General features: G+C 37.9%; 1 protein-coding gene across 2 annotated transcripts in view; it reads right to left on the minus strand.

Moving 5' to 3' along the window:
- mpped1 (metallophosphoesterase domain containing 1) overlaps positions 1–8,033 on the minus strand; it is a 91,025-nt gene extending 82,992 nt beyond the window's left edge. Inside the window, exons 1-2 of one of the 2 annotated variants that reach the window (XM_034673815.1) lie at positions 7,540–8,033; positions 621–1,026 (exon numbers count right to left, since the gene is read on the minus strand). In XM_034673815.1, coding sequence (XP_034529706.1) covers positions 621–808 — 188 coding nt within the window. In that variant the 5' untranslated portion in view covers positions 809–1,026; positions 7,540–8,033. Of the gene's footprint in view, positions 1–620; positions 1,027–3,577; positions 3,753–7,539 lie in introns of those variants that run through there. The other variant, XM_034673814.1, reaches the window with a different exon arrangement.
- Between the last annotated feature and the right edge of the window lie 4,299 nt (positions 8,034–12,332).

The following is a 12,332-nucleotide window of genomic DNA, read 5'->3' on the forward strand; positions in this document are numbered from 1 at the left end:
TGATCAGTGTGTGACTCTTAGACACTGACGGTATTTATACTAGAAGTACATTAAGCCGATATTATTGATACATTTAACATGGGATAGAATGGAACGGAATGGAACACATCAAAGCACAACGGAATGGAACCAATCAAAGCACAACGGAACAGAACACATCAAAGAACAACGGAACACGATAGAATAGAATGCTTCTGATTGGTCAAAACCCAATAAAAATGGTGATTAATCACATCAAATCACTCCACAGAAAGTAGTCTGTGGCATTTGCCCTCTGCCTGTTGACCCTGTGGTAAAAACGTTAGTGTGGTCTCAGGCTGGTCAAAAGAGGGTGGGGAAATAATGAGTTAGCAGGCACAGATGTGAGAGCAGCCTGAGGAGCTACTGGACCCCAACCATCTCTGAGAGGGAGTCAACGTCAATTAGAAGAAGGAGAGCTGAATGAGAGCTGTATCATTTTTACTCAAAGGTTCACCCATCAAACTCCAACCAAATGTTCTGCACTTGTGCGTCAGAGTCTGTTATCACCTGGGCCATCTTAAAGTAGAAAATTCTCTAATTATGTGAAACATATGTGCTAACGTTATCCTGCATCGTACTCGTGTGTGACTTATACTCACATGTGGACGTGTGGCGGCTGGAAGCGTCCCTGGTTGATGTTGTAGAAGGTGAAGGCCTGGGTGGGGTTGGTGCTGTACTCGTCTACTTCCACTGCCACCCTGTTTCCTCTCTGAGTGTGAGACTGAGATTGCTGCTGCTGCTGCTGCTGCCGCCGTGCTGCCATGATCTCTGACAGGGTGAAGGCCATGGCACTAAGGACTGATGTAAGCGAGGTGGAGCGAGGTGGAGCCGGTGAGGAAGTTTAACTGATTGTTCTTTTTAGCTTCAGGACAGTTGGTGGATATTCTCCGCCTGAGGAAATGCTGCTGTCGGACTCAAACCCTCGCTGAGCTCGCAGTGAGCTGGGAGGAGAACATCACCTCCTCCTTCTTCCTCTTCTTCTTCTTCTCTGCAGCTTGTCTGCACCTGAGACAAACAGCAGAGCAGAGTGAGGAGTGTGAGGGAAGATTCAGATTCAGAGAGGTGAGGAAACTATTTCCTGATGTGTTTACGAACAAATTGAAGACTTCAGAAAAAACAATTCTTTAATTTCTATGAATGTAAGAATACATTTGAGACCATTCTTGAGGTGATTTAACATCAAGTGTATGTCTATAAAATCAAGAAATATAAATAAACAAATGGATGCATTTTGTCCAACTGAAGCCTGCAAATAAAGCATTTTTAACACATTACATTACGGTACAAATTTTAAATAAAAATATAAATAAAATCTGCAGCAAATGAACAAAGCAGGACTCTTAAAGTTACAGAATAAGAGCTTTAAATATGTAACAATTGCTGTAATAAATGTCAGGGTATTACCAAAATCATGCTTAAAAAAATACTATCTTTCAGACACTGAAAGAATTATGTCTGGAGTTAAATTACTGCAACACAGATGTTTAAAGATCTACTAATATTCAAAATCTAAAAGATAAAAATCATAAAAATATCTCCATATGTCACCTTAAGAAATAAACAATAAGTCATCCCACGCCTGACAAAAACATGGAAGTAAACTGGGTATTTAAAGAATGCAAAGCTTTTATTTTGAAAGGGTGTGGGAGAAAAGCAGCAGCATGCATTGAACATTAGTCGGCGACGCATTCTATTAAATGTAAACTGTGCTGTGTGTGATCGCTGCATCCCCTGCAGCTACTGTAGAACAAGAACATCTGTTACCTCGTGTTCAGTCATACATTTAAATCTCAGAGTCTGAATAGAAACATTAAATCAGGAGCTAAATGAAAAATGGATGTTTTGCAGAATCCGGCTGCAAACTGAAGCTCAGAGGATTTATCATCTACAAACGTGTAGTTTTAGCTCCTTTAAATCTTGTCTCCTGCACATACCGCCATGCACACTGTGTTCCTTTCATTACATTTTTTGCTCTGGAGGAATAAAAAAATAAAGTAAATTGATAGAATTCTTTCAGAGTCTGTCTCTGGTGTGTGAGGCCTGTGTGTGTGTGTGTGTGGCCCGTTAAGTGTGGATTCATGCGGCTCATTTTTTCGGAGCCGAGGAGATGGGGATGCTGGGAGACGGAGGTGATAATTTGGGGACCGGGTTTTGGCAAAGTCCACCTGGACCGCGGTGTGATGTCAGTGCGCCATCTCGATTCTTCATTCACTGCAACCTCACACACTGACACACTGACAGACACACACTTCACACAGTCGCAGTTTGTCACGGGCAAATCCCAGCATGCTCTGTGGATGTGTTTCAGAAGTGCATATTCGGTTGGTGTGTGTTTGGTGTGCACACAGGTTGGTGTGTGTGTGTGTGTGCAGGCCTGTGCTGCATATTTAAATGTGTTGCTGTTGTCAGAGTGTGATAGTGACAGTGAGAGACAGAGATGCATTAACAGATGCTGTGAGATTATAACACATCGGGCCACGATGCAATTTCCTCCATCACACCGTTGACACTGAACCACTAATATCTGTTCAAAGCTTTTAACGCAACATCAGGCTGCATCACATTCACTCTGTGAAAATAAAAAGTTCTGCTCCTCATGTTTGTTCAGATATTTACACTTTGGGCGTAACACTTTGAGGTTTTTTAGGCATTTAAGGACATCTAAATCTTTTCACAATCAGTTTATTTTCCAATCATTCGGACATAGATACCACTAAAAAGCAAAAAGCTAATTTGCAGAATTATTACAGTATAAATGAAGGACACGGAGTCTTTTTTAAGATGCTTGGTAAAGAAAAACGACTTTAAAACAGCAGATTCAGCATTTTGATCAATCTAAAGAGGAACTTATATAAGATGCTGTAACAAACAAAGCATGCTTTTGCTAAAATTATGTATTTAATAGTAATTATTTTCTTTAAGACACATTAAACAGTAATATTTTCAGAGCAGGGGCCTTGATCACAGAGCTTTAAGGGCCATTGAAGGTAACCTAAAATTTAAATAAAGACAAAACTAAGAATTTACTAGCTTTCAATTTACATAAAGAAAAATATGATTTTGTTTAAGTAAAGAAATATTTTACGGAGAAAAAAAATGCAAAATTGCACAAAAAATCTGGGAAAGTTTGCAAAATTAAAAGGGATATGAATTCAAAAAAAAACATACAATTTTTTTAAATTTAAAAACACTACATTATAAAAATCAAATTTTTTGGAACCACATTGCTTCAGGTTGGTACATTTGAAGGGGAATCTACAACTCACACTCACACACTCACACATACGCACGCACGCACGCACGCACGCACGCACGCACGCACGCACGCACACACACACACACACACACACACACACACACACACACACACACACACACACACACACACACACACACACACACACACACACACACACACACACACACACACACACACACACACACACACACACACACAATCGGTGCTAACAAGGAAACATTAGCATGAGCATAGGCTAGCGCAAGAGCTGCTGCAGTTCGATGAATGAGTGACAATCAGGAATAACACAAAACTCACAGTGACAGGAAGTACTTCCGATGCAGGTATAAAATATCCAACATGATGCAGAAGAAGTGTAACAACACTCAAAGTTACAGAAAGAAGAGACTGACACAAGCTAAAGGTGTTGAGCTGTGAGGCTAATCAGGCTCAGGTGTGACGAAAGAGGGTGGGGCACACAATCAACACAGGAAGAAAGTAAAGTGTCACAAACAAGAGAGAGAGAAGGAAGTGAGAAATTCAAACAGGAAGTGGTGGTATTTACGAATAAGGAATTAAAAAACAAGTTTTTAACAAAGGTAAAAAAAAACTTCACCTTAAAGCTTTTTAATCTTTCTGATTTAAAAGAATTATGTTAGTAGAATTACAAACTGGATAACTCTTTGAAACTTTAGGAAAACATACAGAGAGTCACAGTGCCTTAATGTGGTGACAGTAGAAGTGAAATATTATTTTTTTGATTAAGTCTTTTGTGCTTCATCAAGGTATTTAAGCCCCTCCCACTTCCTTGTGTCTGTTTGGAGAAAAGACCTCTCTGTACGTTGTTTGATGCCTCTTTAACAGGAACTTACAGCCGATAACTCCTGTTTGAACCCTCCTGTTACCCTCAAATTTACTATCATCTTTTATCCCTGGGGTCAATTTGACCCCATCAATTTAAACCTCCAGAAACTGATTGTTAGCCAGGTTTATGTGTCAGGTACTTTGTTTCTTTGTTGACTGCCTAAATAGCCCTGTAAATAAAATATGTGTAGGGGCCATAATGTTGATTTTCTATCTTATTCGTTAACCATGATTATTTCCTTTTTTTATTGCTTACTTCATTTCCGGTTTGGGGTTCATGGGTGTGGTTTACCTTTTATCTACCTGTTCAGTTGGGGGTGGGGCACACACATAGAGGGTGAGTGGGGTTGAGTATTTTTTGTTGACCGCCACCGCCACCGTCATCATCATTTTCATTGTTTGTTTCGAACCTTTTTGATATTGATTTATTTTGAGTGTTTGATAATAAATAGTAAACATACTTTGAACTTTGATTTTGATTTAATGGCAAGACGCGTCGCAAGCACAACCCCATTTAGTCTCTGCGGCACCTTACAAACTGAGCCGCTTCAATATGTTTTAAGCATGAACCCAATTTAAAGCATTTAGAGGGACTTTATTTGTAAAAGAGAACATCAAACTGCTGCTAGTTTGTCAAGCTTTCGTCGCCCTGCCTTGTTTCTATGCCATCAAAGCATATGACACGGGACTCATCATTGAATGTCTTTAGAGACATGGTGGCTGGAAATAATATATCTCAATCTAAAGGTTGGCGGTTCGATCCCATCTCCTGCAGTCACATGCGAAAGAGTCCTTGGTTATAGTGACCTCAATATCATCCAGAACAACCAAACAAATGTGAGTAAAATGTTGACATTTCTTATGTTATAAACAGCTAAAACAGCCTGGGGTCAAATTGACTCTAAGGAACACCCATGCATTTTTTTTTTTCAGGAAATTTGATCACATCTCAGTTAATTTTACGTTTTCCCAGTTATCCCCAGTAAATTAGGAAAAGTCATGAAATACGAAGCCAAAAAAAATGATGTTAGTCATTCATTTAGAGACATTAAACATTGAATGGGGTCCAATTGACCCCAAGGATAATAAGAGGGTTAAGAGTTTTTTTTCCCACTTTAATGTTCCATTCAATGACATTAAACTGAATCATCCCAACACTGTACTGCATTTGAAAGTGTGCAAGTGTGCAATGATAAATATTAGTTTTCCCCAGCATGCACCACCAAGAAAGGACAAAAAATCTGAATGCACCTTTTTTCCCCTGAAAGTGCAACCAACATCGACTGTAGTTGGTGTAAAATGTTCATCTTAGAGATAATAATAATAATAATAATAATACAAAATAATAAAATACAAATAATAATAATAACGATAATAATAAATAATAATAATAATGATAATGATAATAATACAAATGTATATAAAATAAATAAATACAATAAAATAATAATAATAATAATAATAGAAAAGACTTACACATAAAATAAAATACAAACAACAGAGGTGTGGAGGGAGTAAAGGTCATGTGTTGTAGGCTTTTTTGTAGAGGTATAGGTTTTGAGTTTATCTTTAGTGAAGAAGGAGTGAAGAGAGTCAGAGTTGAGGATGTTTGGAGGGAGAGAGTTCAGAGAGTCGGGGCATTGATGGCAGTGCCTGGTCTTGGTGATGGGGTTACTGAGTTAGTCAAGTCCCCAGCCTAAAATCATCCTCTCACGATGTCTTACTTAATCCTCAGAGGAAGGAGAATATCGTCTTCGTCACTCTTTTTAGGACTGTCGAGAAGAGGTGATGCTCTGCACACATATCCATGAATAAAAGCTTTTTAAAAGTCAGATTAAAGGGCGAGTAGCGACTGTTTTTGATCATAGAATAAAAAATCAATAAGTGATGGTGTTTCTGCTCTTTCAGACAGATAAGATAAAACACAAATCTGTGCATAAAGAGGCCGACGTGGGAGTCCTCGATTTGCAGATCCAAGAGTTTGATCTCTGGCTCCTAAGTGTCCTCGGACAAAATACAGATCCATTACAATAAAATGCATGTGTGAAAAGGATGAAGCTGGGATTTATGAAGCTATGGGAATATGGTTTTGAGTTTTCAGGGGCCCCTGAGTCCTTCAGATCCCTAACCTCATCCAGTGAAGGGTGAGAGGAGGAGAAGAAGACGAGGAGGACAAACCCTCTGGCAGCAGCAGGGCTCAGTACAGTGTAGTGTGTGTGCGTGTGTGTGAGAGAGAGAGAGAGAGAGAGAGAGAGAGAGAGAGAGAGAGAGAGAGAGAGAGAGACTCTGATAGCTGAAGAAACAGAGTGTGTGTCTCTCTGATTGATGCTCTCCTTCCTCTCGGGCTCGTGCTCATATTTAACAAACGGCCGTCACATTACGCAGCGCGGTTATCTCCTCGCTCTCTGCTACATGTGGACACACACAGAAAATTAAAGTGCATCTGAGTGTGCAGTTGTATTACACTATCTATTTAATGTATAGCCTCCAGAGCTGACGGAGGGTGAGGGACTGATTGTGCGTAATGAGGAGAATTCCGAATATATGAGAGAAAATCCGGACAGACATGAAACAAAAATCATTGAATAGATGGTTTGATTTCATGCATCTTATGGAGTCAAATAAAGACGCAGAAGGTTTACAGTACAGTTAATTATGAGACTATTGCGTGTGTCTGAGACGCAAAGGGCTGCGGAGACGTGTTGTTATTTGAGGCTTTGGGAATAAAAACAGAAGATTAAACAAAAAAATAAAAGAATAAAAGCTCCTTTTTGAGTCTTTAAACTTTACCCTCTGTTAATTTTCACACTTTTAAATCAAACTGTAACTCAGTGTCGTAATTCGCCTTTAATTGACCGACTGCACATTTCATTTTGACAAGTTTGTCGGCAGTTTGCAAACCTTCACCAAACTGAGGAAATAAAGAACATTATCCAAGTAAATTCTCATTTTAATGCACATTTTGCACAACTTTCCCTCCACTCTCCACTCTGTCTTTTATTCCACTGAACCAAAATCTAACTTTTCAGCTCTTTGCTCTCCCAAGCTGCACAGACTGACACGCGCGGGATGTCTGGAGCTCCTTAGTCTGCGCTGCACTCCGGAGACTTTGCCCCCTTGGATGCGGAGCTCCTGAAATCTGATCCCACATAAAAGCGTTCCTGCTGTAGGGCACTTTTTTTTTTTTTTATCTCGGGGACTTGAATGCATGCTTTTATGAAGAATCCAGACTGTACAGGCGACAACAGAAACCCCATCATGTGTGAGAGAAGCGGTACACTCGGCTGAGCCGAGATTTACCCGAAAATACGCATCGATGTTCAGCGTCAATCAACACAAATCTCCTGCACCTCTCTGCATGCATACTAACACACCTCTGTGTAAATGAGCTCAAAAATGAAGAGGGATCAACCTACCTGCTCGAGCGGTCAGCTGCAGGGATGCTCGGTGATGATGTGCAGAGAGGAAGGTGTCTGCTCTGAGAGACACGCGCTGGTCAGTTTGAATGCGCACCCCGTGGTGCACCGGCGCAGCGTCGTGTGGAGGAGTCTCTCTCTCTCTCTCTCTCTCTCTCTCTCTCTCTCTCTCTCTCTCTCTCTCTCTCTCTCTCTCTCTCTCTCTCTCTCTCTCTTAGACCTGCCCACCGTGATTCCCGGTGTTCAGAGGGAGGGAGGATGGAGTTATTTCACACAGGCTAAGGTTTGCGTTTAAGGCGAGTGCAGGGGCAGCGAGTGCAGGGTCCGATATGTTTTTAAATACTAATGTCAAGAGTCCTTAACCTCCTCCCCACCCCTCCATTTAGCACTACTAAATCCCGAACACAATTCCCTCCCTGAAATTACATTTACTGGGATCGTAGCTGCAGCCTGAATTGTCTCACATGCAGCACGATGATTAAAACGCGGTTTCTAATTTAAGAGAATCACCAATATCCTTGTTTATGAAATTATTCTGACATATTTTAGAACATTCTTTTTCTTTTTCCTTTTCTTCATATTCTTGCTGCTTACTTCATTTTAAACTATAGTGTCCTGAGTCCTGACAGGAGGAGCATTGTAACATAGGATACATATTCTGTCTCCATGTTTACTCTGATGTTACACAAAACCATGTTCATTGTCCCTGCATGTAAACCTTTTTAGGAATAAACCAGATTTCCAATTTCCTTTGGCAGCAAAAGTCAGAAAACCTTGCAGTAAAAATACTCAAAAGGATCCCCTTTCAAATAATATTTTTTCATGAAGTTGAAGCACAGAAGTATTTGCAGAAATATGTGTTTGAATTAAAAGTACTTATAAGACAGAATAACCCACATCACAGTGGCTTTACATACCGTTTGTGGTGTTATAAAGATGCATTTCTGTGTTGCATGTTTGAAGCTTTTTCAAGGATTTTTGAATCACTTCATGTTTTGTTTGACTTCAGCTTCCCAGATCTGACCAAACATAAGACCATAATGAGACAGTTCTTATTATTAGACCAGTGTGTTTCTTTTTTACCTTGACATGTTTAGACTACAAACTTCCTGCAGTCTTCTCCAAGTCAAGCTAAAAAAGAAAAAGGTTGAGTAAAAAGAACTGTGTTATCATAGTAGGCTATAGTGTCAGACCTTAAGAACCTTTTTGTTTGTGGTGTTTTTAACTCTGGTTCATAGTTTGAATAGAGTCTCCTCATTGTGCACCTGTCTGTGCAACATCTACCAAAAAACATGCAAGGCACTTTGGGTCTGATTCAAAGCAGAACCTTCCCTTCACTCTTTATCGATCTGCATTGCACAAATCTGAAATAATACCACAGTTAAAAGTCAGTGAGCCCCAAAACTAAAGCTCAATAACTTCTCCCCATGCTCAAAGATGCATCAGTCTCTTTGGTGCAGAATTTTGCAGTAAGACTTCTCTAGATCTTGGGAACTCATCACAGTCCTGATTACATTTCTCCAGCTTTTAAAACAGGAATTAGTCTAGATTCTCTGGATGACTTTTAAACCTCTGTAGTCTGAAAAATACTCAATCAAAATCACAAAATGTACAACAATTGAAGAGAAAGTAAACCTTCCTAAGTGAGGAGCTGCAGCTTTTAATGTATGCTTTACAATGACTTAAAAAAACAGATATTGCACTGATGCTACTTCAGACTGTTTCAGCTTTAGTCTCGTAATTTCTGCACAAATCTACAGTTTAAAACATCATGCAGCATTTTTCATCAAGTCTTTAAATCCTTACTCTCTGCAAGGTATTTCACTACAGTTGTTTCCCGCATTTACTCTCTGCTGAAGTGATCGTCTAAGCTTCCTCTGTCGCTGTATTCTCACTGAAGCATTCGTCTCTAAATCTTGCATAAAAGAACTGAAGAGAAGTGATCTGATTACTGTGACTGAGTGTTTTAAGAATAAAACCTGGTGATGGTCAAACAAAGAAAGACATAAAGATCCCCACCTGCTGAGGCTCAAACACACAAGGATGAGATCTCCATCTTCCCTCATGGTTTGGTTTAACATCATTTGTGTAGGAGTGCTGATCATTTTTGTAAATAGCTCTTGAGTCTGCAGAAGACTTTGAAACACATTACCAGTTCAAGCTAAAAACACTCCTTTATAACAGAAAGTCCTGTACAGTTTTTAGTAATCTGAGCTGTATTCACATTTATAAAAGTGCAGAAAAATGGGAGCTAATTCTTCTCCTCTGACATCCAGCACATCCTTCCTGATCAGAACATGGCATCCCCAGTTATTATTCTCCTCCCAGACCTAACACATCACTGGATTGTAATTTTTCTTGTGAAACCTCGATAAGCTGCAGCCAGAGAAAAAAGAATCAGTGCATCATTTATCGTCCGTGTTCTGGATAATCAGTGAAATTACAGCATTACAGCGTATCACCACCTCTGCTCCTGTTTATCCTCAGGTAATTGGACAGGGATTCAGTCTGGTAATGAGCTAAACAAATAGAGCACAATCTGGAGCTCAGACACATGCATCCATTACAAGTACGCTTGAGATAATACAGGAGGCTTCCAGAATCTCAGCTGGAGTGAGGCCGCCATCTACTGGACGTGTGAGGACAGTCTGATGAGAGGATTATCATCTGTTAAATAATAATAATAATAATAATAATTTTAATTTATTCATATAGCAGTGCTTTACAAACAAGAAAAGAAAGTAAAAGACAATAAAAAATGAAAGGAAGACAAATAAAAAGTAAATAGAAAAATTTTAGGAGAATAAAAAAAAACCAAAAGATAAAAGATTAAAACAATCAAAAAATCTGAATGATAAACTATTAAAAATATAAAAATATAAAAATATATTAAAATACAGAAAATTGAAACAAAAATACATAGATATCAAAATACCAAAATATTAAGTGTTACATAATTAAAATATAGAAAGTATAAACATATAACAATTATAAAATTATAAAAGTATATACAATACATATAAATATGAAAATATAAAAAAGTTTAAATATGAAAATATAAAATTACAAAATTATAAATTAAAAACAAAAAATATAAAATTTAACATTTAATTATAAAATCCTGCCAGTGATACTGCCTAAAATAATAAGAAAAACCTCTTGATTAAAACCTGCTCATCTACTGTAAATTTACAAATTTACTTTTGATACCCAAACACAGCAGTCACAAAAGTGCACTTTATCATTTATATTTTTTCCAGGACACCACAGATCCTTTATCTGACCAGGTGAAGAAACATTTACCTAAGAAACACAGAGGATGTCACATGACTTCAAGCTTCTTCCACTTTGCTTCATATTTCCACATTATGGTTTCTGCATAAAGTCTAACTCCAGCTTCACAGTAGCCTCGTGGCAGAATGTCACAGGAAACCTCCAGCAGCAATGATATGGCTCATACACGATGGAGGTGCTGCCAGAACAGGTGGGACCTGAGCCACACGCCCCCCTCTTCACCACAGACACCTGGAAGCAGGACAGACGACACCTGCACGCAGGAGGCTGAAATCAAGGACACATCTCACTCAGAGTTTAACTCTTTATCTCACAGTTCATTCAGATTTCACACCCAACTATACATGCATCATCTCCTGCTCGTTTTGTTGCATTTATTTTAATGTAGGTATTTATTTTACTGTTTCTATCCTGCACTGTGTTGACGTCTGTCGTCTCTTTGTATTCTCTTCTTTTCAAAGTGTTGTTCTCGATAAGGATGATCCCATTTTGTAAATCTATGGAACACATTTCCAGAAAAGGATGAGATTCACTTTATTCAGGAGCAGACCTTTTAGGGTTTCCAAAATCTGGATTTCCACGACTCTTATAGAGACTAAATCGTAAACATTTTGTCCACAGGGGGTGCCAAATCCAAACTAGCTGAAAGTTACTCAAAAGTGTCTTCAAGTTATGTATTACTTTACTTATGGTGCAAGCCATATCTCTGCTTTCGTCAACACGTGCTGTTGCTTGACTGTTTGGTTGGCATTCTCTCATCTTGGTTTATTTATCATAAATTTCTTATGTGTTTTATCATATTTCTTTGATTTTATTGTATTGTATAGGCAATGATTTTATGTGTTTCTTAAGTTATCATTTCAAGTGTCCTATGTGTTTCATCCTGAATATTTCATTTTATTTATTTATTTTTTAGTGTTTTTATTTGTCTTTATTTTTTTAACTGTCTTAGTTTTATCAGGATTCTTTTACTTCATTTTTTTGTGTTTTCATGTGTCTTTAATGACCTTTTAAGGTGTCATATGTTGTATCATGATTAATGAAGTTCATTTAATCTAGTTTTCATGTGTTTTTAAAATTATTATTTCAAGTGTCTTGTGTGTTTTGTCACGATTCTTTAAATATTTAAGTTTTTAAAGTAGTTTCATGTCTTTAATTATTTTTTAAAGTGTTTCATGTTTTTTCATGATTATTTTATTTTATTTTATTTTATTAGTGTTTTATGTATTTTTAAAATAATTATTTCAAGTGTCTTATGTGTTTTATCATGATTCTTTATTATTTTTTAAGGGTTTTATGTGTCTTATTATTATTATTATTATTTTTTATTATTATTATTATTTTTTTGTGTACAGTGTTTTATGTTTTGTGTGTATTCACTTATATCCTTCACTGTGCAGCACTTTGTTTAACTTTATTTATTATTTTTGATGTGCTATATAAATAAAGTGGATTAAATAACGTGGCCCTGCTGCAGCTTCATGAAGCGCTCTGTAGCG

The sequence above is a fragment of the Notolabrus celidotus genome, chromosome 21 (assembly GCF_009762535.1).
Source record: "Notolabrus celidotus isolate fNotCel1 chromosome 21, fNotCel1.pri, whole genome shotgun sequence".
In the NCBI taxonomy this organism is placed as follows: domain Eukaryota; kingdom Metazoa; phylum Chordata; class Actinopteri; order Labriformes; family Labridae; genus Notolabrus; species Notolabrus celidotus.